General features: G+C 40.9%; 1 protein-coding gene across 1 annotated transcript in view; it reads left to right on the top strand.

Annotated features, from left to right (window-relative positions):
* The window catches only part of stag1a (STAG1 cohesin complex component a), a 42,057-nt gene extending 16,925 nt beyond the window's left edge, over positions 1-25,132 (top strand). Inside the window, exons 2-32 of the mRNA XM_080480483.1 lie at positions 10,832-11,062; positions 11,148-11,268; positions 11,426-11,581; positions 11,789-11,885; positions 11,990-12,066; positions 13,185-13,389; positions 13,504-13,655; positions 13,741-13,814; positions 13,919-14,042; positions 14,190-14,288; positions 14,404-14,483; positions 15,257-15,364; positions 15,482-15,596; positions 15,728-15,845; positions 16,054-16,157; positions 16,525-16,617; positions 16,893-17,186; positions 17,664-17,734; positions 17,939-18,107; positions 19,522-19,614; positions 19,718-19,892; positions 20,628-20,767; positions 20,877-20,978; positions 21,079-21,227; positions 21,342-21,470; positions 21,571-21,773; positions 21,870-22,038; positions 22,607-22,723; positions 22,873-22,987; positions 23,382-23,462; positions 24,236-25,132. Of these exons, the coding sequence (XP_080336609.1) occupies positions 11,034-11,062; positions 11,148-11,268; positions 11,426-11,581; positions 11,789-11,885; positions 11,990-12,066; positions 13,185-13,389; positions 13,504-13,655; positions 13,741-13,814; positions 13,919-14,042; positions 14,190-14,288; positions 14,404-14,483; positions 15,257-15,364; positions 15,482-15,596; positions 15,728-15,845; positions 16,054-16,157; positions 16,525-16,617; positions 16,893-17,186; positions 17,664-17,734; positions 17,939-18,107; positions 19,522-19,614; positions 19,718-19,892; positions 20,628-20,767; positions 20,877-20,978; positions 21,079-21,227; positions 21,342-21,470; positions 21,571-21,773; positions 21,870-22,038; positions 22,607-22,723; positions 22,873-22,987; positions 23,382-23,462; positions 24,236-24,259 (3,783 nt within the window). The 5' untranslated portion in view covers positions 10,832-11,033 and the 3' untranslated portion in view covers positions 24,260-25,132. The remainder of the gene's footprint in view (positions 1-10,831; positions 11,063-11,147; positions 11,269-11,425; positions 11,582-11,788; positions 11,886-11,989; positions 12,067-13,184; positions 13,390-13,503; positions 13,656-13,740; positions 13,815-13,918; positions 14,043-14,189; positions 14,289-14,403; positions 14,484-15,256; positions 15,365-15,481; positions 15,597-15,727; positions 15,846-16,053; positions 16,158-16,524; positions 16,618-16,892; positions 17,187-17,663; positions 17,735-17,938; positions 18,108-19,521; positions 19,615-19,717; positions 19,893-20,627; positions 20,768-20,876; positions 20,979-21,078; positions 21,228-21,341; positions 21,471-21,570; positions 21,774-21,869; positions 22,039-22,606; positions 22,724-22,872; positions 22,988-23,381; positions 23,463-24,235) is intronic.
* Positions 25,133-25,808: the final 676 nt, after the last annotated feature.

The raw sequence follows: 25,808 nt of genomic DNA, 5'->3' as shown, positions 1-25,808 counted from the left end.
GGGTTTTAGTCAGTCATCTGGCATCAACATTTGAGTGTGTGGCTTTGAGTCTACCTAGATTTATTATTAATGTTATGCTGCTCTCTGCATCTCCCGAAACCTGTGATTCTTGCGTCACTTCCTCGAGAGGGGAAAAAAAATGGCTTCAGAGTTTTAGTTCATAACAATTGTTAAAATTTGGATGGAAGAAAAAAATGTGGAGACATCTAACAAAAGTTTTGTTCCACTAGCTTTTCATGAGTATAAACTGAAGAGTAAAGCTGTTCTGTGTTATCGCTTTTTAAGTATACTCAAACAACTTTCAGTCTGTGAATTATTTTCTTGGATAAAAGCAATGATAAAACTCTTTATGCTAGCATTGCACAGGGCACCCCGCCGTCTTCCCCCAGTTTCCAGTCTGAATACTGACCTAAAGTTTATTTTTCTAATTTCTGCTCTGCAACTCTCAAAAAGGCTCAGATTCACAAGGCTTGAGGCAGCATTCATATCCACACTATGGAGAAAATGAACATACAATTTATTGAAATTGTCCAAAGATGTCTTAAAATATACTGTTTATACTATCCTGTCACACTTGATACAGCCATAATGAAGTCTCATCTTCACAAGTGTTGCATCGTTTCGAGCCTCTTTGACCCTCGGTGCCTCTGTGGTATTCAAATCTGTTCATGTTTTCACCAGCAGCTTAATGTGATGTTGTGCTTTGTGCCATCTGCTCACCTGAGGCAGCGTATAAATACTGTGGGGAGATAAACGGGCTAATTACAAGTTGTTGCTTGATTAACAGAACATCCATTGTCTCTCAAACAGCCATTTAAAAAAAAAAAAAAAAAAATTCTTTTTTCATTTATGCTGTTTTCATTTGTATTTCATTCTTTCTGTGCGGAGCCACGAATCTCATTTAATCCATTTACATATTTTTCTCATCAGTGGCCACAGCAGGACTTGTTAATAAGCTGGCTTTGCTCTGTAATGGAAAATCACTGTCTCATATCTTTATTGTTGACTCCACTCATTCTCCAGACTCGAGTAATACAAACAGCAAGTGCACCTTTCCTTCACGACTCCGGGTTTTTGTCCTTTCTCTCAGTTATGCTGTTATATTGACTGCAGAGCCAGAAATAGCATGTGAGTCCAGATCGACTTTATTGATAGCAACACATAGGAGTATGCCGTGTGTGGGAAATCTCTATTTGCCTCTTAATTCTTAATGTTAGTAGTTGGTAATGTATTCTTGCCTTTTTATTTATTTATTTTATTTCTTAAAGCACGGTTGTAGCCGAGTGTTGGAAGCACACTTATGTCTCTGGAGATAATGGCCAATTATAGCAGATGCAGTGCAAGTTCTAGCTGTCAGAAGAATTGCCCAGCAGGGACCAAAACAGCAGCAAGAGTGTGTGCAGTGCTCTGTGTTTAACTGTGCTAGCAGAGTTTTCCATAGACAATGCTTACAACCCCAGAATTTCCATGAGGTCAAAGCAGCAATCCACCTCTTGTTACAGCCTAGTAAGTTATCTTAGTGGTGTTTACAAACCTTGGAACAATTAGGGAGAGTGTAACTCCAAACGGCTCGACCAGTTTTGATAGATTCATTTAAATGAGAGATACTGTAGTTAAAAATACAAAACATGTGGGACAGCTAGTTGAATTTGTAAGGTTGGTTAAAGCATAAATGCCTAATTTCTGTTTATTCTGTTAATTTATTCTTTAAATTACATCTTCTGCAGTTTTAACGAACAGTCAAGACCAGATAGTTTTTGGGAAAAACTAGGATTATATTGGATTTTTTTCTTGTTATATTACCAGAAGTCAGAGTGGCTTCTCGCAGGAGTCCTGAATGCCCCTCAGGCCAAAATCTAAATTTCCTGGTGCTCCAGATAAACTGTCAGCTGTAGGCTCTCTTTCCGGCTGTTTTTGTTTTGGCAGCCTTGGGTGGATAATCTGATTGGAGTTTTGTATTTTAATGTGTTATTTTTTGTTTTCTTTTTGTGCTGAGCAATGTCACACACCAATAAAGTGTGATGATGCAGTTAAAAGAAAAATATAACTGTACATAAAGAATTAAAATGGACTCATTTATAGATAGATAACAAGCAATCAAAGGGATCAGCTGAAACACAACTTTAGACGATCCCGACACCAGGTATTTGGCTATGGAGGTGATAATAGCATTTCAACAAAGCTGCCAATATTTTGCACTACGTTTCAATGGGGACCTACCTTGAGAGAAGTGGTGCTTAAGCATTGTTTGTCAGAGCCGCATACTGCTGGCATCCACACTGCTCAAGTGTCATCATAACAAGTGCTTCTGAATCATTACCAGCTGCAGTTGCAAGGTAGTGAGAGTGACCCTGCTTTCTCTGATCTCCTCGTACAAACACCATCTAAAAGGAGAGAGCAACTCCCCTTGTGGATTGCTTAAATTGCATTGTAAGAGGCTGTTTGTGGCCGTGCTCAAATGTTGCAGCTGTTATTTTGGTACAAAGCTTTTTATTTATTTTTTTTATTTTTCCCAGCTTGTGAAGGACTTTTCTGGTGTTACTGAAAATGTTGTTTATTTAATCTGTTTATTTCCTTCTTGAAAGTTGTGGGATTGTATTGCCTGGAGACAGAAATAACATTACAAATTTCATTATAAAATTGAGTTTGTCCACATCAGATGCTACACTACAAAAATAAAGCTTTCCCTGTTGGAGTGGCCATGAGAAACATTAGTATGGGTGAAGTTGAATAGTGCTTTCGAAAACTTGATTAATGCATTTGTGTCAAGGTTTTGCTTTTAATATTAGACATGACTTATTACTCTGAATATCACAAGCTGGATAAGCTGTAAACGCTCAGGCGCAGTCATGCATTTATCATCCTCGGTGTAGACCTGTTCACAGTCTGTCATTAGTTTCAAGATGTAAACTGATGACAGCCGTTTGGCTTTGTGGTTTTACGAGCGCATCTGTCTGGGACACTTGTACAAGCGCTGCAACACGGATCCGCCCTCTCATCTGACATCAGTTGACTGGAAGGACTTTTAAAAACGATCTTACGTTATATGGAATATAAATCAAATACAACACGAGGCTTATTAGTAGAAACACACACACAAAACAAGAAATGGAGAGGTAATATTTTCCAGAAAGGCTGGTTTGAGACATGATGAACTGCAAAAAAATAAGTTTTATTTAATTTAAGTTTTGTTTTGTTTTTTGCAATGATAATTTTAGGAATACTGGAAGAATTCTACATTCAGCTTGTTGGATGATTGCTGCAAAATAAAATAATGATGATTGCTTGTTTCTTGTCTCAGTGGCTGCAGTAAACCAGGCGTAGGGAAGCAATAAAACACATTGTTGTATTAGTATTTACTCAGGTTGGTTTCCTGTTGTGTTGGGAACCAGTCTTGACCTGGAATGTTAACCAGGAAGTCCAGTTTGAGCAGCAAAACAATGACTCCTTAAAAACAAAAGGAGATTTCTGTTTACCAATCTTCAGTGGAAGATGAAAACTCTCACTACGAGCTCACTGTAGCAAGTATTTTTGATTGAAAGCAAGGCAGACGTTGCAGGAACATAGTTGCAGGTTAATGTTTGCTTGGATGTTCCCTCACAGCAATAGCGCCAACATGGCAACACCTGTTGTTACCAAACTCCCTCGCAAGTCTGTACTTGTTCTCCCTTCACTCTGGGACTTATGGTGGCGTCCACAGAAAGCATGGTTTGATTCTTTACTAAAAATGTAACTGGCGAGAGAGGACTGTGAAACTTGCCACATTTTAATCGCTGCAAGTCGCTCCGTGAACCTCCCATACAAACAAACAGCACCTTCCTTTGCTGTCATTTCACTTCATCTTCAGGTGATAGCACTGCACATTCTGAAAGGTGCTGTAAGACAAGAATAGGCTTCCTGCCTGAAAATGCAAGCAGATTTTGTCTTAATACATAAGTTTATAACTGAGAGACTTGATACAGATACAATAAATTAAATGGAGAGTCACATGCAAATGATTGATGCTGATATTTCTTATCAAAAGTGAAATACGTGTTGAAATGTATTTATCCAATATGGTTAGTAGTTTAGTATTTGTTCTTATAAAATAAGCTTAAAACAGCAAATTCAGAGAAATTAAATACATTATAGGGAGAATAACTTCACCTGCAATGAAGGCATTTATGTTAAATAGTTGGAAAAAAAAATTGGTTAAATAGTAAATAAAATACAATTATATAATACAATTTGATTCACACTGAAACTTTCATGGAGCTGTATACACTATCATTCTCCATCTGTTTTTGAATCAAAAAATGTGCTTTGCCTCCATACTATACAGAAAACATTTCAATATATTTTATCTATACAATAGAAGCTACATTTCCCGTGGGCTAATCGGTGCAATGTGATCTGGGTGACAGCGCTCAGACTGCCACCCCCGCGACCCGGAAACCGATAAGCGAGAGAAAATGGATGGATGGATGGATAGAAGCAACATATACACTCTTATTAGAAACATATTTACATTTTTGTTAAGAAAAAAGTTCACAAGATAGAAAATAAATAAATCTATCAGTGTAAAATTTATACCAATAATCCAAATTTTACCCATGTAGCTACAGAAGATCTTCATATGACTATTAAAATGGTTGTCATGATTCAGTATAGTTTTAATTCTATTTTTAAATCAGAAATATATTCCATTTTTAGTGCTGTCAATCAATTAAAAAAAATTATTTTACTAATTAATTGCACAATGTTCTGTAATAAATTGATCACTTTTTTTTTCTACTGAAGCTTGTAATGGATATTTATTGAGGGAAAACCACAAAATGAATGTCGACTCAACACACATACTGTTTTTAAATTCAAAGACTATTTTTTATAATGTTCTTTTAGCTTTGTGTGAAACTGTTCCTCTCCAAGATCAGCAAAATAATAAAAACATAAATGAACTAATAAACATCTAACATAAGTCTGGGTTTTGTTAGAGTGCAGGTCCACCACTTTGAGAATTTTAATATTTCTAGAAACAAAGTTATCTGAACAAAGTGGCAATAATGTAGTGTAATGTCCACACACACACAGTATAGAGGTGAGCCAGGGAAAAAGAGATAGAGGAGAAATTAATATTTTCTTTGCCAGTATTTCCTCCATCCAGCTCAAGCAGTTTGGTGGCTATTGGTCAGCCAACATGGCAACCTGCTGTTTTGCTGCAGGATTACTTCTGTGATCGTTAAATTTGGCTTTACAAAGTAAAACTAATGACTTTCACTTTCTCAATCAGCCGTCAGGTACCTTTTTAAAGTGAAACTTTCTGCCTTAATGTTATTCCACTCGGTATTGTGCTGCTCTGTTGTCACGTTGCTGTGCCCAGAGACGCTGCTAATGCCGCTCCGGTAAGGGAGTTAAAAAAAAACGGTAGTAAACAAAACTGCATTAATTACATAAAAAAAATTGAACGAGTTAAATGTTTCAAATTAATGCATTATTTTTGACAGCACTATAATTGATATAACTATTCCAGAGAATAACACCAAAACATTGAGAAACCTTGTATCTGCACACTGTGAATTTCAAAGTTTATATTATAAATAAGTAATGGTAGGTAATGACACTGGAAAATGGCAGAGCATGAAGGGCTGGATCGCTCAATCTTTTTGTTCTTTCTTTCCACGTAAACCCTTTTTTGGGGCAACCTTAACATAGCATTAGATGTACGTTAATACAGATTTTAGCTTTTTCTTCTCGTCACACCAAACATGCTACCTAACATCCAAAAGAGGTGGCACAAGTTCAAGGTTTTTAGATATTTTCAAGGGGATCTAAAAAAAAAAAAAAGAAAAATCAGTCATCCCCTCGATTGTGTCAATTAAAACGACCCACCAAGGTAATTTTAGATTTGCAAGGAGCTTCAGTATATAAAGCGCCAACAAGAGAACGGAGCCAGGAAGAAAACAACTTTTCACACCGGAGTCCTGTAAAAGTCTTTACGTCACATTTTCATGGTCCCATTATGTTCTTGTCCCCACCCCCCTTACAACTCCATGTGGTCCCTCCTGTCTGAGCTCAGCCAATCAAATATGCCACCACCGCTGGGCTTATGACCCACACTAGTTGCTATAGCAACACCGGCCTGCCTCCCAGAGAACATGTCATGCATGTTAAGTGGTTCTCAGATGCTCGCTCGTTGTCTCTCCGTCTTGCGCTCGTTCTTGAATAGACACACACTCACATCCTGTTATTCACACACACACGCGCTCATACACACTGAGAATACAGTGACTCGGCAGGCCACAGATAGTTAAACATTAAGGATTTGTTAAAGTGTCTTGGATGCAGCTGTCATAACTGCGCTGCCGATCCTTTTTTCTGTTTCAGCATGACTGGCTGCAGTTACAGGCTGAATATCCTTTGGGTACCTGCGTGTAGTCGGCACGGACACAGATTGACTAACCGAGGGTTATCGTTTTTATTGTTGATTTCTTTGGCGGTCACTGTTGGAAACAATTTCTGAAGTATTCAATTATTTTCAATATGTTGTAGTGAACTTGTAATCAATATCCTTTGTTTGGAAACATTTTAGACTCAACAAAATCACTTTCTCAACCACATCTTGGGGCTGAAAAGAATTCCATGCATGCACAGGGGGAACATGCATATTCCACACACAGTAAGGCCTCAAAGCCAGCACTTGAACCAGTGACTGAAGCGAGAGCACTAACCACTACACCACAGTCTGGCCCTATGGGAGATTCTGGTATGATTTCTCATCACACAGCAGAGTTATGTAACCAGTTGAGACTGTTAATCTGGGCCAAAGATTTCTGTCACTACAAACATGCTCACATCGTGACTCTTGGTAATCCCCAAGATTTGAACTGGGGATTATCTCGCCGTGAGGAGAGTGTGCTAACCGCCACACCGCCGTGCGGCAAGTAACGTCTCCCACAACATAATTTATTGCAGAAAATTTCACGATGTTCCCCATAAACTAGACAAAAATGTTGGCTTCTTTAGCGGCTGTGCATGAAATATCGGTCCAAAATGTCATTACGACTGGAGTTTGATTCAACTTGTTCATGGTGTAATTCATTCAGTACAAGCTTTGGGAGTTTCTCAACAGTTTTCTAAAGCTATCAAGCGCCTCTGATCTTGTTTGACTCCCCCCCAAGATAACATTTACTCACGCACCTCTTCTCTGCCCCACCGTCTGGCGTGCCAGAGCAAATGTTGTGAAACACTTCAAGTGGAGACGCTGCCCTATGACCAGCTACCTGTAAAGCAACAGTCTGTATTTATGTAGCCTGGAGGAAAAGCTTCTCTTGGCAGCCGTATTAGTGTTTGTAACATTAATTGATTTTGGTTTAAAAACATTTTGCCATCATCTGAATTATGAGTTTTGTGGGAATGTTACATATCTTCTTGACGGCTGTATTTGAGTTATTCAGCCCCTCGAGTGGTTTTCATCAACGGCCACATTTTTCATTTTATTTACCTGTCCAATGTAGGTGCTGAGTCTTTTCCTATTCCTGCCAAATACATGTTCAGACCATCCGACTTTAACTGTGAGTGTTTAATAGTTTACAATGACCAAGAAGCTGAGAGGTGGCAGATGTGGTGATGATTGTAATTCTGAGTTGTGTAGGTGCAAAGGAAGAAATAAATACTGACACACAGTTTAAAAAAAACCAAAACATATTGTGTGTACATAGTTGATTGTCTTGTTTCGTCTCTTCTATCTGCAGGGTTCATGCCAGTGGTGTCGCATGAACTGAGAAAGGCCCTGACAGGTGCAAAGTGGATGCAGTTGGCAGCTTTCTTCCTGTCCTCCAAAACTGAGGAGTAGTTGAGGAGACTCACTGCAAATTATTCATAGCCTCCTGTTGAAGCTGCTACACTCTCGCATGTGTGTTTGTGTCGGTGTCAGAAAGCTGGAGAGAGTGCTGGAGTGTTGAGAAAATGAGCAAAGCCATCATTTAGTTGTTGGTCAATAATGGACATATACATATACATATACATATACATATACGTGTGTGAGAGATTTGATTCAAATGAATTTGGCTTCTGTCCCTTTGGAGGATAATCTTTTGATGAAAGGGAAGCAGAAGCATATTAGAAAGAAAAATGAAAGTGACAGTAACTGAGATATAACAGTTTGTAAAGTGCAGAGAGGCGGTGGTGTTTCTAATAGTAGCGGTTGGGGTGGTGGTGACATTACACAGTTGCAGGATCCCACTGTTTTATGCCATCAGTCATTCGAGGTTGCATTAATGTGGCTTTGTTTTTTTTTCCCCATAAATCTCATGTACCCCCAGCTTAACTGTACGGTTTCACTCTTTATGTGGTGTCTTCCACCTTCAAAACATACTTCATTGTAAAATGGAAAGAAATTACATTAAAAAACATAGTATACATGAAAATAAATAATATTGCATAAGGGATCTAAGGGATTGTGATCACTGGCTATCATCTCTTTGTGTGCCGCCTCAGTGGGTTACTTTAAATATCTTTGAACTATACTTTTCTATTGGCTGTCTAAGTCTGACCTATGGCTTTAGATAATTACACACAATTAAACACTTAATTACCAGCTACAAATTTGGTCATCACCCTGTCAATTTCAAGCTGATTTTCTGTCACTCAGCTCCCGCCTACGTTGCAGAGAAAAGTTTTCCTCTTCTCTTTCCATCAGTGTTTCTGTTCAAACCCTCTGCGGTTTGCTATTTGTCTTTGTTCCAATGTTTGCACAATTCTGCTACTCGCCATTTGTGCAGAGAAGCCGCTCAATCAGTAGTGGCAGGAATATAATTTTTTTTTTTTTAGTGCATGAATTTGTGTCTTGAATTGTTTAAAAAAAAAAAAAAGAAAGAAAGAAAAGACATGCACATTATATAATCTCTAGAAACAGAAGTAAGCAGGCTTTAGTGGTGCTGGTCACTATTTGCCTTTATCATGTTTATTCAAATATGTTATGCTCTGGTAACAATCATCAGTACACAAAGCAGTTAATCTATACTTCACTGCAGTTACAACTCTAAGACTCAATTGCTTTGACCTAAAAGCGGCACCTTAAGATTCAAGTGTGGCTTACAGCATAACTTTTGAGCTACCGTTCCCTGTTCTTTAGCGGTTGTCAGTTTTCACCTCCCTAAACTCTGCTTATGTCTGCAGTAAACCAGATCCAGTTTACAGAAATACAGCGATTACAGGGATTTGATGTCCTTGTTAAGAGTCTCAGAGTTTTGCTTAAGGAATATACTGTGCATGTAATCACAGCGTCACTGTCTGTCATTGTGATGCAAGAATGTCAAACTGCAAAATCAATTGAAAATGTTTGCATGTAAGCAGATTGAAACTACAGTTTCAAACAGCTGATGTCTCTTTTCAATACTGGCTGAGAAAGTTTTGAAATGTGTGTTTTTTATCACTAAACATTATAACTGGAGGCTCCACAGTATTTCAGACTTTAACATTAAACTCTGTTCTGACTGTGGCCCTTAATTCCCTTTCACACAGTCTCACAGTTTGTTCAGATGACGGCCTGGCTGTGTGAGAAGAACAATGATTGTGTGTGCGTGCGTGCGTGTGTGTGCGTGTGTGCGTTCGCGCGTGCGCGCGCCTTGTGAAACAGGGGGCTCTCCTGCCCGTGTTATTTCACAGTACAAACAGTGTGGAAGACAGTATTTAAATACACACTCTCTTAGCCTGCCCCCTACTGTTGCCCAGACCTACTTTCAAACACACACGCATGCACTCACACACACTCAGGGGAAAATACACCCTTTTAAAACACTTTGTGGGCACACAGAAGTGCAGTAGAACTGAGCTGCGGCTTAAATGAGTCCTGGCTGATTTTTCTCGACCCACTTTTTCCAGTTAAAACCCAATTAAGCAGTTTGGAGATAGACTTTGGGCAGAGGACTTTGTGGATCATACTGCCTCTTTTGGTTGAGTGTGGTATTGCTCGCCCTCTGCTCTTTGCTCTCATTAGCATATGAAGAGGTCAACAACTTCAGTTATAATTAACAAATCTGTCAGTTCCTATTAACAAATTATGTCACTGAGGACTTAAAAAGAATTTTGGATTTATTTTAATTTGCAACCATAATTCAATCTTAGATGTATTATTGTTATTATACAATAATTAATGTTATATTCTACTGGAATATTTTTTTTTCTCGAACAGTCCATAATGTTATTTCAACTGGATTATGACTAATTTGTTGCAGGTTTATTTCTTAACTTTTATGACATTTTTGAAATTGTGATCAACTTTTATTTAAATTTTCTTTTTTGCCCAGAAACCTTCCTGGACTGATTTATTGTCTGTTCTTGAAGAGTTTTATCTGCTTGGTGCTGAAATTGTTTTACATCAACTCTTTTATGTACAAATCCTCCCCGCCAGACCCACATTATTTTGCTGTTGTAGTTCTCAGATTGACCAGTTGGTGTCCTCCTTTCCCCATTTCAAAAAACCTTTTTTGGAGAGGCAGGAGTGAAAAATTGAATTGTGTCTCTAAATTCACTGACATTTTATGGCTGATGCTCTTTGGACACTGAATCTTTATACATCAGAATGTAAGATTTATATATTTTACAAAATGTTAGGATTTCCTTCATGTTGAAACTGTATGAGTGATATGTTACTGGTGTATTTATGATGATTATTAATAATGTCCTGTGATTTCTTACATTTACTTGGCTATTAATATTACCAGTTTCCCTGTCTACTTGTAAACTGATGCTAAAAGGTTGCACAAAGTAAAGGGTGTGCATTTATTGGATGTTACTCATTAATGTGTGATGACATTGAAATTCTAATCCTCGTTTTCTTTGTGTCTGTCAGTTTTCTCCAGGAGCTGAAGAGACTTGAGTGCCGGTAAGCTCGGTGCAGTCCATCGTGGAGCCTCTCCTCCCTGCCCTTCCAGACCTTTCCCCCCTCAGACCTGCCGTATTGTACCCCCTGTCTGCACACCTGAAACACACTCAGTCTTGAAGACACACACGAACAGAGCTGCACAGGTCATCAGCTCCCCTCGCCGACCAGGATGATCACCTCGGAGCTCCCCGTCCTGCAGTGAGTGGCGAACTTCAGTGTTTAGGAATGTTTGCAAACAAAGTATGTCAAATTCTATTAAATCGTCTGCCTTTTGCTCTTTTAGGGACTCATCCAATGAGTCTGGAGCAACAGACGGAGTGGCATTAAGTATGAACATGAGTGAGATCGAAGAATCGGAGGTGAAAGGCAAGAAGAAAAGAGGGAGGCCCGGAAAACAACCAGTGGTATGAATCTGCACTACCAGAGAGTGCTTTAATGAATTAAAACAAAGTCTGCTGCACACATCGATTTTGTATGTTGCTCTTTTGGAATTGTTTTATATGTTTCCACACTTATGTTCATGGTGGTGTTTGTCCCTAATTGATATCCATCGTGTCACAGACGGCCAATAAGAAGCCACGGAAGTCACCGACAGACAAGACCACGAGTGTGGCCAGAGGGCGAGGGAAAGCAAACGGCATAGCTCAACACAACGGAGATGGCGGAGACCCCGTCACCCTTTTTGAGGTGGTCAAACTGGGAAAGAGTGCCATGCAGGTGGGAGAACGTCCCCGTGGTTTTTATTCACAGTCAGTTCCCAACTCAAGTATGAACCTGTCAAATATTATTTTACATACAATGTTTTGTTTAGATCGGACTTAGATTTGAAAATATTGGATATTTTTTTAAGATTGCTCCTCTGTATATTTGTACTAGTTTTGCACACTTCTCAGCCTCCACCGTTTCGTTTGTGTGTGTTCACAGTCGGTGGTGGACGAGTGGATCGAATCGTATAAACAGGACAGAGATCTGGCACTACTTGACCTCATCAATTTCTTCATCCAGTGCTCTGGCTGCAAAGGTGAGATGTCTTCACTGGTTTGTGAATGTGTGAGGATCTTTGCTGGATGAAAAACAATTGTGCCTTTTATTTATTTTTTTATTTTTTATTTTTCTTGTAACCAGGTACCGTGAGGATCGAGATGTTCAGGAACATGCAGAACGCAGAAATCATTCGTAAGATGACTGAGGAGTTTGACGAGGTTAGTCTTTTACAAGGTGCAGATAAATGCAGTTTTGCGGTATATAATATACTGCAAAACTATCAATGTAGTCACATGTTCTTTCAATACACCCGTTTTCTGTCTAATAAGGTGTATTTCACATTTGTAGGTCACTCCAACAATTTACAATCATTACTTTGGTTGTCATATTTGCATTTTTTGCAGCCATCTTCTCGCCACAAATACACATTGAACAGCTTACAATACTTCTGCTCTTTATAATAATCTGTTCATTAGTAACAGATATACTCTTACTGCCGACCACAAAATTACAGCCATGTTGGTGTTAGTGGGAACAGTCCTGTAAAGCTCTCACCACTCACATCTGTGTCACAGAGAGGACATCACACAATCTGACACAGAGGCGTTAGACTCATTTTCACCATTGGCCCTAACAAAAAGTTCAATAGCTGTCTCTGTGGTTAGTCTCCTTGTCTTTTAAATTGGAGACATATTGTACATGCATTCAAGTAGAAATATATCCAAGTATATTTTTATATAATGACCCCAAAAAAATTGTTATAAAGGACTCTTTACTCCTCTAAAGATTAGACTTTGTTAAGACTGATTTAGACAGACAGGGTCAGCGTTCTTACCAGGTCCTATAGTGTTATTACAAGGAGGGCAAAGAAAATGTTGTGAACAATTCTCTGTCATGACTGGATAGACATGTGGAGATAAATCTGATCACTTGGACACAAATAAATGAAGAACTCAAAATGCAAACGCAACTATACAGAAGCATACACAGATTATTATATTATGTTGTCTCATAGTATTTCGACATCACTGGTTTGATTTTAAGACAATCATTCATTTCAAGCTCCTGCAAGAGCTCCATGAAATGATGTAACCAGCCGGCCTTGGTTTTGGCTTAAATTGTTTATCTAACACCAGATAAATCTGACATCTCTATTTTTCTGTTGAAATTATGACTCTTTTACAAACCTCCGTAAATCATGAAGTTTCCCAGCATGCCTGGACAGGAGATTTCACAAACTCACGGATCTTGAAATGAATGATGGTGTGATTTTCATGGAGCCTTGTAGCCAGATGGAGGATTGCACAATCACCCCCGATCACTGTTTTCGCTACAGGACAGCGGGGATTATCCTCTTACCATGCCCGGGCCCATGTGGAAAAAGTTCCGCTACAACTTCTGCGAGTTCATCAGTGTTCTGATCCGCCAGTGTCAGTACAGCATCATCTACGACGAGTACATGATGGACACGGTGATCTCCCTCCTCACCGGACTGTCGGACTCTCAAGTGCGAGCCTTCAGACACACGTCCACGCTTGCAGGTAACAGCAGCGTGTTTAATGCGAAGGGGAATCGCTCATGAGTCAAGGTGTACGAGGCCCCGTGTGCATGCGCGTATTGTTGAGCCTTCCGTGTTTGTTTCCATCTCTGCATAGCCATGAAGCTGATGACAGCGCTGGTAAACGTAGCGCTGAACCTCAGCATTCACCAGGACAACACTCAGAGACAGTACGAGGCAGAGAGGAACAAGATAGCCGGCAAACGAGCCAACGAGAAGCTGGAACTGCTGCTACAAAAGAGGAAAGAGGTCAGCTTGCGTTTGGTACAACTTTTACAACAAATGTTGCAATACTTCCAGCCTTTTCAATAACTTTGTGTTTTCCTTCGTGCAGTTGCAAGAAAACCAAGATGAAATAGAGAACATGATGAACTCCATCTTCAAGGGCATCTTTGTGCATCGCTACAGGTACAGTTTCTATTAGTTTTGTGCTTTTCGATGCAAGTCTGAATAAAATATTTTAGAACATTGATTTAGACGAAATTGACACACGATGACATTTTATTTCTTAGGGACGCAATTGCTGAGATCCGAGCCATCTGTATTGAGGAGATCGGAGTGTGGATGAAGATGTACAGTGATGCGTTTCTTAATGACAGTTACCTGAAATATGTGGGCTGGACACTACATGACCGGGTGAGTGCAGCACCTCTCTTCTTTCTTTTTCATACTCCTGAGTTGTTTCACAGTCTGCAGTGATTTTTCTTTTTGCACCAACACAAACCCACAGCAATTTGCTTCTATTTGAGATGTTTGCTTAGCTTGATGTGTCTCTTTTCTCAGCAAGGAGAGGTGCGTCTGAAGTGCCTGAAAGCTTTGCAGAACCTCTACACAAACCGAGAGCTGTTCCCCAAGCTAGAGCTTTTCACCAATCGCTTTAAGGTAACTGCAAAACAAAAAGTACTGGCATGAATCAACTGCAAATTTGAGAAACATTTATGGAGACTTCTTTTATCCCCTATTGGGTTTCCGCTCATTGATCTCATGTCTTTGACAGGATCGGATAGTGTCAATGACACTAGATAAGGAGTACGATGTGGCTGTCGAAGCCATCAGACTGGTTACGCTCATCCTGCAGTAAGTAGCTTTCATGCTTCTCTGTTTCTTTCCACATAAGCATACTGAATCAAAATACAGTCTTGATCGGATTATAAGGCGACTTCACCCAGACCGAATCTGAATGTTAAGACATGATTTTTACATTTTAATATAGAGATAATGAAACACATTATTATACATGACAAGCTTTTCAGATGTTTGTCTTTACACATTGTTTTCTATACTGTCTGTAATCTCCAGTGTCCTCAGCCTATCCCTTTCATAGACCTTCAGCTTCAATCCAGCTATTTTCGCTCTCATGTTTCAGCCCCGCCTGCTCCTCCCTCCTTTGGGCCAACCACAGTCAAGTTTTAAAGCCTTTGGATGGATTAATAAAAACAATATTCAGCATCTGTAGCCCCCCCCCCTCCATGGTCACTGTTTATTGCACATACCTGAAATCAAACTATTTTTCAGGTCTCTATCGAGTGTATAATCGTGTTTTTAGAAAAGTTCTTATTGAGGATTAGTTATCAAGATGTTTTCACTGTAACTGATCAATATGCCTGGATGTCAGACCAAACAGAGCCTAAGTTGAATTATACTGAGCTATAAATATTGTCTCAATTAGTGCAAGTTTCCACATTACATGTTTTTTTTTCTTTCAGAAAACGCTGGCTGTGCACTTCTCAATGCTCTAAAAAAATAATTTATGCAACACAGAAATGAAAACTGCACATGCAGCGTGTGTGTGTGTGTGTGTGTGTGTGTCTGTGTGTGCGCTGAGCTGAGCTGAGGTTTGTCTGTTGCAGGGGCAGTGAAGACGCTTTGTCCAACGAGGACTGTGAGAACGTATACCACCTAGTTTACTCTGCTCACAGACCAGTGGCTGTTGCAGCTGGAGAGTTCCTTCATAGGAAGTGAGTCGAACCTTGATGTTTTGTTTCTCCCACCTTGGAAAAAAAAAATCTCTGAAGTATATATTTTTTGAGCTGGATTGATTTGTATCTTTTGCTCTTGCTCCTTCTCCCCGTCAGGTTGTTCAGTCGTCATGACCCACAGGCAGAAGAAGCCCTGGCTAAACGCAGAGGGAGAAGCAGTCCGAACGGAAACCTCATCCGCATGCTCGTGCTGTTTTTTCTGGAGAGTGAGGTCAGACGTCTGCACTCGTCACAAATTTGTGCATCTAAACTTGCAAGACACTTAAGTACAATGAGTTCCTTTTTTTCACAGTGCCGTACATTTAAAGCTGATATATGAATGTGTTTTTCTTGCTTGTGTAGCTCCATGAGCATGCAGCATATCTGGTAGACTCACTGTGGGAAAGTTCTCAAGAGCTGCTGAAGGACTGGGAGTGTATGACTGAACTTCTGCTGGAGGAGCCTGTGCAGGGAGAAGAACGTAAGACTCCCGCTGTTCTTCTCTCTTGAAGCTTGTTCGCTACCTTTTGGCTGCCTCACATCATGTTCTGGAAACCAGCAGGAGGAGATGATGAAATAAATTCTTGTTCTCTATAAAATCCCCTGGCGTCTCCCATATCTCTGCATTGTTATACATTTTCCTGTTTGTGTCTTTCTCACTCTTTCCCGGATTCTCTCCCACTCTGCAGTGCTGTCAGACAGGCAGGAAAGTGCGCTGATAGAGCTGATGGTTTGCACCATCCGACAGGCAGCGGAGGCACACCCGCCTGTTGGAAGAGGGACGGGCAAACGGGTGGGTCACGTGTACTCGCATCATATCTGAAAACATGTTAACAGCCTTTTTATTCTTTATTATTGTTCATTTTCTATTTAACAGCGTCAGCAGGTTTCTGTATTTGTCCATTGTTTTGTGCCATAACTGGATAAGTATCTTTGCAGACATTTTTTAATAGTAAATTACACTTATACATCAAATAGCCACAACAAACGGACACTTAAAACAAAGTATAAGGTATGAATATAATTTATTTTACAAAGCAGAGACTCAGAGAGATGAAAATATTTTCCTTTAAAAAAAAAATCTGTTGGATTCATATTTATGTGAGAAAATTGACCTTATCTGCTTCATCTGACCTTTGCTTTTATGTTTGTTTGAAAAGGTTCTCACAGCAAAGGAGAGGAAGACGCAGATAGACGACAAAAACAAGCTGACCGAGCACTTCATCATGGCTCTGCCGATGCTCTTGTCTAAGGTATGACTCTTCTCAGCCTCAGGCGGCAGCGGGCAAGGCAGAGCAGCGAGTAATGACTTGGCTGGAAGACTGATCTGTTTGTCGAAATAATTGATCATGCTGTTACTTATGTTGTCATGAGAAGTGTTATTGAACACTTGCCACTCTGGCCAAGTGTTCTGGCCAGTGGAGAAGCCTCAACATCCTTCTCTCTCTTTTCTCCATCTGGATTCATAACGTCTTCTTCCTGCTTCTAATTTTTCTAATTCGGCGCCCCCATGTGTCGTTCCCCATAGTACCAGGCAGACTCGGAGAAGGTAGCCAACCTGCTGCAGATCCCCCAGTTCTTCGACCTGGACGTGTACAGCGCCGGGCGCATGGAGAAGCACCTGGACGGCTTACTGAAGCAGATCCGGCTGGTGGTGGAGAAGCACATTGAGACGGACGTGCTGGAGGCCTGCAGCAAGACGTACAGCATCCTCTGCTCCGAGGAATACACCATCATGAACCGGGTGGACATCGCACGATCGCAGCTCATCGACGAGATGACCGATCGATTCGCTCATTCGGTCGAGGAGCTGCTGCAAGAGGTACGGCGAGCGGGGTCGCCGTCGGCTCGTGGAATACGTTTGTGAAAAGGGGTTTCTGTTTGTTATTTGTGAGGCCGGCACGAAGGTATGCCTTTGAAACGGGGCTTCAGGCTGCACGTAATTATGTGCAGATTATTATAACCCTTCTGGTATTCGTCACAGCACAGTGCTTTAGACGTATAATATGTGACCACAGTGTTTGATCAATTTCAGGGTTCTTGCACAATCTTCTCTCCGTCTCTTATAATATTTTCATTTCCTATCTCTAAATATTTTTTTATAAGTTCTTTTTAGAGTTTTAATAAAGAAGTATTCCAGTTTACTAGCTTTCAGAGACGTAGCCTTAAGAACACGAATAACTGCAAACATAACAAAAGCTTTGGGTCACTTGTTTGGAAACACTTTTGTCTGAGTTTTTTGTGTGTGTGGTCTTCATGCTTATTGTGAGTACCAAGTGTCAACTTTTTATTGCTGCAGGCCGAGGAGGCAGACGATGATGATATCTACAATGTTTTATCTACACTCAAACGACTCACAGCCTTCCACAAGTAAGATTTTAATCCGGACTTCTTTTCATCTGTTTTGAAATAAATAAATAAAAATGTTTTCTTATCTGATAACCAACAAACCTTCTGGAATACATAAAGTTTATCAGTTCAGACAAATAAAAGTACCAAATCCTGTCGGATGTAAATCAGAAAGGGTGTTAAAAAAAAAAGAAATCTATAACTCAAACAATTTCTTTCCCCCAGTGCTCACGACTTGACACGGTGGGATTTGTTTGGGAATTGCTACCGGCTGCTGAAGGCAGGTATCGAGCAGGGCTCAATGCCGGAGCAGATAGCCGTCCAGGCCCTGCAGTGCTCCCACTACTCCATCCTCTGGCAGCTGGTCAAGGTCACGGAAGGAGCCCCCAGCAAGGTGCTCCACTCACCTCGCAAGCGGTGCTCAGGCTTTATCCCCGGTCAGGGGGCTCAGAGTGAAGGCTGCCATGTCTGAGCAGCAGTGATCCACCGGGATGAGAGCTTATCCGTTCTTCTGCAGAGTTGGGCAGCTTTGGTTGAGAAATCCATTTCACAGACAGCAGCAGATTGGGGAGTCGCCACAAATCCATCTCATTTAACACCTAAACACCACAAAATGGCTTCAGATCCCAAGATATTTATTTTGGATTCAAGTTCAAATGTGACACATAAAAATTAGGCTTCTGCTGAAGATTATGTGGAACCTCACCTATATGCCCAATATGTAAGCTGCTTTCTATAGAACACATGCAAACGACAGTAATATACAGTTGTGTTCAAAATAGTAGCTTTGCAACATGATAAACCTGATCAATCACTGTTTTTGTAGAAACTATATTACTACATGGCAAATTATTACTAGTAGTTGTTGTAAAGTCACATACCCAACACTCTTGACTCACATGCTCCTGCATCCGTGTAATTGAATAATTTAAAACCTGAGAAAAAAACATTAAATTCATTGTCACGTTTCAAGAACAAGCTCAAAGTATGACATTTATATGAACTATTGGAAGGCAGTGAAGACTGTATTTGTGACTGTAAATTGCTATATCTAGCAGTTCAAATTCCAGAAAAAAATGTTTCATCCAGAGAATTTTTGAAAAATTAATAATTAATTAATAATTGATCGACTGATTTAAATGATTGTTAAAAGTCTTGTCATGTAGTTATCTATTACTTTAATGAGTTGGCCTCACTTTCAGAATTAATTGTCCATTTTACGCCAACAGAATAAATCAGAGTACTGTGGCCAGAAAATTAAGAGCATAACATCTCATTCACTTACTTGTTCCAAAAATAAAACTGATGTTTTATTTATTTGGGTTATTTAGTGTTAAAATCTAATGCACTAATTTCTGTACTTGGGATCGCAGGTTCGAACCCCACTGCCAAGCCCGTTGACCCCCAGTAGCTCCCCAGGCACCCGCACCACAACAGCCCAGCAGCCCCAGCATGGGCAGCTCAGGTTCACCATTAATAGGATGGAATAAATGCGAAGGAGTGATTTCTCCAAGGGGATCAATTAATTATAGCATCTTTGTTTTTTTTTTTTTTTTTTCAGAAGATACAACTTAATTAAACTGCGATGAAGGGAATACATTAGACTGTGATATAACCATTGAGGGTTCTTTGTTTATTGATTATTCTGCCTAAATGCTGTTGTTCAGAGACAGATGAATGCACAATCAGTAGACCGGCTCATTGATGCCGAAAGGCATGAAGCGACCTTTTATCCTGAACGAAGCTGCTGTAAAATTGATTAATGTGACACTCGGCTGATGGTGCGTATCGGTGTTGTGTCTCTGCAGGACGACCTGGTGGCGCTCAGGAGAGTCGTCAAGTCTTTCCTGGCCGTGTGTCAACAGTGCCTGTCCAATGTCAACACGCCGGTCAAAGAACAGGTAAGAAAACGCTGTCAAGACCGCATCCTGGCCGGCAGGAGGTTAATGCGATGTCAACTTGGTCGATTAAGTCATTTTCTATAAATCCGTGACTCTCGTCCAGGCGTTCATGCTGCTGTGCGACCTGCTGATGATCTTCAGTCACCAGCTGACCTCCGGCGGCAGGGAGGGCCTCCAGCCGCTTGTGTTTAACCCGGACAGCACCCTGCAGAACGAACTGCTCAACTTTGTCCTGGACCACGTCTTTATCGACCAGGACGATGAGAGCCAGAGCATGGGTAAGAGAGAGGGAGAGGGAGACAAATGTTTCTGTGAGAATGGAGTCAGAACAGTGAACAGGATGGATGATCATCATGCAGAAGGGGAATGCCTAAGTTGTTTTTGAACTTTCAACATATTGATTCTTAAGAGGTGGATTTACAGTGATTCATTAGTTCATGAATTTAACACGCATGTCTTTTTTGTTTTTTAAACATTGCACATTTAAAGTGCATCCTCATCTTTATATATGTTTCAAAGATCATTAAATTACCTTGAAAGCATTTCTATCCCAGGAAAAAAAGGTAAAATGTCACACCTGATGCTTAAAAATCCCAATGTGCCATTTATATAAGATAAAATCTATTGAAAAACATTAAACTGACCAATATGATGCACAATTCACCATTTCATGTTGTTTCACCCACATTATATAATAGCAGATATAAAAAATGGGACTTATTTTATTTACACGACAACATTTTATTTTTATTTTGAAGTCATACATGTGTAAGATTTTGGAAAGAAAATACCCCAAATAAAACCTCCTACATTTCTCAAATTAATGCATCCATCAAATACTCTTATTTGAAAAGATCGGGGCTGTACCAGAAGCAAAACGGTTCGGCAGCTTCTGTCTGGGCTTTTAGAACTATTTCACCATGCTTTCTATGACTGCCATACCTCTACAATCAATGTTTTCAAGCAAACAGAAGAAGGGAGGAATTTACCAAACACTGTCTTTGTGGCCACAGAGGGAGACGAGGAGGACGAGGCCAACAAGATCGAGGCGCTGCACAAGAGGAGAAACCTGCTCGCAGCTTTCTGCAAACTCATCATCTACGACATCGTGGACATGCCCGCTGCGGCAGACATCTTCAAGCATTACATGAAGGTGTGTGTTTTAAATTGGAACGTTGATGAATACAATTGAAAGGGAGTGATTTGTTTACCGTTACATGAGCTGATCATGTGTGTTCAACCATTTCCTCTCTCTGCCTCAGTATTACAATGATTACGGTGACATCATCAAGGAAACGCTCAGTAAAACCAGACAGACGGACAAGATCCTCTGTGCCAAGACGCTCATCCTCAGTCTGCAGCAGGTGAGACAGTGACGCTGCTTCACACGGAGCTTCTTTTTGTCTCTTTTTGTACGCCGTCGTCTTCACGGGTGCTCTCTCCCGTCACCTTGTGTGATTGCAGCTGTTCAACGAGCTGCTGCAGGACCAGGGTCCCAACCTGGACCGAACGTCTTCTCACGTGAGCGGCATCAAGGAGCTGGCTCGCCGCTTCGCCCTCACTTTTGGCCTGGATCAGATCAAGACCAGAGAGGCCGTTGCCACGTTGCACAAGTAAGGTCATCTGTTCCCTGTGGGAACAAATCTGTGGTCAGACACGGAGGATGTTCAGAACACCACATCGCTCCTTTAGCTCTCGTTCATCACTCGCTCTCGCTGTTGTTTCAGGGATGGAATAGAGTTTGCATTTAAGTACCAGAATCCTCGGGGACCAGAGTTTCCTCCTCTCAATCTGGCCTTCCTGGAAGTGCTCAGTGAATTCTCCTCCAAACTAATCCGCCAAGACAAAAAGACAGTGTAAGTGCTCCCTCGTTTCTTCACGTTTCTCATCGAAGCTCAGCCTCGTTTAGTAGTTTTTGAATGTCGATTTAATGGATATTCGCCATGTCGGCCACAGACACTCGTACCTGGAGAAGTTCATGTCCGAGTCGATGTCGGAGCGTCGGGAGGACGTGTGGCTGCCGCTGATCTCCTACAGGAACAGCCTGCTGACGGGAGGAGACGAGGATCACATGTCCGTCACGTCCGGCTCCAGCAGCAAGACGGGCTCCGTACGCAGCAAGAAGGGACGACCGCCTCTGCACAAGAAACGGATCGAGGGTGAGCCGACACGAGGCGGAGTCAGCTGCGTCTAACAACCGTCTGCTGGTGTTGCTGTTGTTGTGACTGTGTTTCTCTCCTGTGTTTCCTCTCCAGAGGAAAGCAGCGTGGAGGGCTCGTGGATGATGCGTAACGACACACTCCAGACACCGGGGACGCTTCAGACCCCTCAGCTCACCTCCACAGTCCTCAGAGAGAACAGACCAGCAGAACACCTGCCCGACCCGGACTCTGAGCCCGGCTCCGAGAACGACTTCGTACACAAGTGAGATCATGTAGCAATGCAGACACCAACTAGTTCCTCCACCTTGATTGTATATATTCATGTCTCTATCAGCGGTTTTCCATCTGTTTTCTCTTTTTGTGTCTAAATGAACATGTGACCAAGTTCACTGTGTGTTTTGGCCTTTTATACACATCCAGGCAGTAGTTTTGGACTGTCAGTTTTTAAACATTAAAAAAAAATCCAATTATTACACTATAATAATATTATCGCCTACATTGACCCATAGAAATGTTTAATTTCACAACATATGTCATACATCCACATTTCACCCTCGCTGTGCTGCTGGGATTGAAACTAATGTCGTCTTTAATTGAAATCTACATTTTAAAAGATAAATCTGCAAATAGACAAGGCCTCATAAACACCCTTATGTTTTTATTTATATCCACACAAAAAAACGAAGAGTCACTTTTTTGGACGACAAAACAAAGGCTGAGTGTGAGTCAGCATCGCTCTGCACGTGCTGACTGAGCTTGGCGACCGCTGGAAGTGTGTGTGTGTGTGTGTGTGTCGTGTGGATTCAGACTCCAGCTGTGCTTGTCCTCAGTCCTCAGATGCAGATGTCGTGGCTCGGCCAGCAGAAGATGGAGGAGGTGAACAGGAAGGACCGGACGGGCATGAACTACATCAAGTCGCGCAGCAATCAGGGCGTCCGGCAGACTGTGTACGTTTGTTTTCTTCAGCCTTTAAATGTGCGGCGCTCACAGGAGTGAGGCGTTCAGATTGAACCCTTTATAGACACCCACAACGCGGTAATTATTGTGATACAAGGTCGATTTGGACGAGATGAGGAAGTGTTTTTGTGTGGCGCAGGCGGGGGCTGATGGAGGACGACGCAGAGCCGATCTTCGAGGACGTGATGATGTCATCGCGGGGTCAGCTGGAGGACATGAATGAGGAGTTTGAAGACACGATGGTGATCGACCTGGTGAGTGACTCTCAATCTGACAAGTTCGTCATTGTTGTTTTAAACTTACATAAAGCTTCCCTCCTTAATCTGGCTTCTCATGAGTGAATGGTTCATTTATTTTACTCCTTTATTTATCTTAACTCATTTATCCATTTTACACTGATTTTGAATTCACATTTAACTTATGTTATTTATTTTTTTTGTGCTATTTTATTTGGATTCTATCTTGTTTTCTTTGAAATATTTTAAATCCATTTTTTCCTCTATACAAAAAAAATACAGTATTTTCAGTTTCTTCGTCCTTTGTTATAGTTTGTGATCCTCTGAGCATTCAAACGTGTAAAAACCTGCATGATAAAATACCCAATGAATAAAATGTGATTGTTTTTTTTTTTGTTTTGTTATCTTTCAGCCTCCGTCGAGGAACAGACGTGAAAGAGCAGAGTTAAGACCGGACTTCTTTGACTCTGCAGCGATGATCGAAGACGAGTCGGTGAGTCGTCCAGATAATCTAACGTGAAGCACAGATTAAATCTAAAATCTTTCGGGTTTGTGAGGATAAAAATCTGATTTTAGGAGTGAGATACAGAGAGAACTGTGAATGTTTGGTGTAAATACCCCTAAAACTGAACTGAAAGCACATCTTGATTCATTTGAATTACATTGTGTTGGTCTGCAGAGCACAACTCCTCAGAACTGTGACCGTATCCAAATGGTTTCAGACCAGATTAGTTATGGAGAAACTCTGAGAGGAAATTAAACAAGTGGAGAATTAAAATGAGTAGACAGATTGTTTACGTTTTCAGTTTGAGCTGCAGAAACACAATTTAGTCAGAAGAAAAGAAGATTCAATAAGCTTCTTTGAAAAAGATGGAAAATGTGTTTGTTTCTTTATCATACACTGATTGAAAAAAATAAAAAAAAAGTCCATCACTTTTAACTGCAATTACAGTAATACACTTCTACACTCTTAACACACAAACTGGAACGTTTCTCAATTGTGATCGTTATGGATTGTGGAAAATTTTAATATGTTCTTTGGAATTTAATACAATTTTACCAAATAATTTTGTAACTTTAATGACCTATAAGCTGAAATGATCGGCAGTGAAACAACAAATACTTGAAATATTTAATATTTATGTGCAATAAATGAAAAAATATACAGTTGGAATGATGTGACTCGCGTTTGTAATGAATTTTTCATATTTCAATTTTTTTCATGTAATCCGATTACTTAGCATCGTCTCTCCTGTCTGGTTGCAGGGATTCACCATGCCCATGTTCTGATCTGGAGGGGAAAAGATCCAGAGATCAGGATTTCTATCAGGAGTAAACAAGTAGGGAGGGGGGGGGATGTTGAACCCAGGACCGCCTGCCAATCAAACTCCCCAGAAGAAGAAGAAGAAGGAAAAAAACATTGCTGAAGAACTTTTCTCTTTCTCTTTCTGTTCCACGTGATGGAAAGGTGTGTGAGGCGGATCTTGGCTGGAACTGAGGATCTGCTCTGGTCTTTCAGGCTGGAGGATCCCCAGTTGAGTCTGAATCATTACAGAGCTTCATCCTCCTCCTCCTCTTCCTCCACCTCCTCTTCAAGCCTGTTGGTTTAGCTCTTGTTAGCGGTAGCTCCGCCGGCGCCCTGCAGCCAGCCGGCCGACGAGCACTGGCAGTTTTTACATTTTCCCTGAAACACAGATGTACAGTTGTTTGCTTCGCCTCGCGGCCGGCAGCACAGAGCAACATAACACTCTGTGCAGACCCCCCCCCCCTTCTTTTGGTGTTGCACTCCGATCCTTCTGGTTAAAACCGACTTCGAGGATCTCAGTACTAAATGTTCTATATCTTTGCTCTTATTACCGCCCACCTGCCCCCTCTCCATTCGCCATATCTGAGTCTGTGTGTGTGCCGGTGCTGCTGTGTGACGTGATGCGTGTAAAGTGTTGGTGACGATAGTTGAGCAGCGGTGCACACACACACACACACACACAGGTCGACAGTACCGACCTGGAGGAAGTGATGTAAACATCTGGTGTGTGTTGTGGAAGCAGAGCGAGTGTCCTCGTTCTTGAATCCATCTCGGATGAACACACCCCCCCCCCCCCCCCCCCCCCCACGTTCTGCACACACACACAAACACAATAACGAATAACAACTTTTTAAAGTAAAAAAAAAAATAAAAAGTTTTAAAAAAGACGATAAACATATTTTCAACTCTGTAGCTTTAGTACTAAAGTTTTAAATCGAGTGTGTTTTTGTTTTTGTCCGATGTTTGTACAGCCTTTTCTTGAATATGTATCTCGTTTGTTGCCAAATTGTGGCCTACATACTTACAGTATATTCCAGCCTCCCCGTCCCACATCTGTAACTCATATCCGACGGTTACCAGCTTATCTGCGCTGTACGGTCTGATTGTAATCACTTCACACTCGAGTATTACAGCAGATTACCTTTCTCCTTCACAGGTGGAAACCGTTTCGTTTTTACACCAAACTGTGTTCGCCGCTTTCGAGAGGGTTTTTAATCATGGTTCATATCCAGTGCAGTGACGGATCTGTTCTGTCTGAAAGGTTTCTTTGAATGTGTTTTGAATGTGTTCCGCCGTTCCGTTTGCTTCACCCTCTGTTGGTTTTAATCAGTCATTTACAAACCTTCACTCATTGGCTGGTTTGGCCGTCCTGTAAATATCAGAGACAATTGGATCTTTTCTGCAGTGCAGTTGACATCAGTTGCCCTAAAATACTCTTAAAAAAAAAAATAAATAAAAAATTTAAAAATAATAAAAAAAAAAAAGCCAGGGTTTTTTTTTGTTTTGTTTTTTCTGTGAACTCAAAATTCTTTT

Source organism: Lipophrys pholis (genome assembly GCF_963383615.2).
Source record: "Lipophrys pholis genome assembly, chromosome: 14".
Classification (NCBI taxonomy): Eukaryota; Metazoa; Chordata; class Actinopteri; order Blenniiformes; family Blenniidae; genus Lipophrys; species Lipophrys pholis.
Note: the sequence above shows the minus strand (reverse complement) of the source record. Positions and strands in the feature narration are given on the sequence as shown.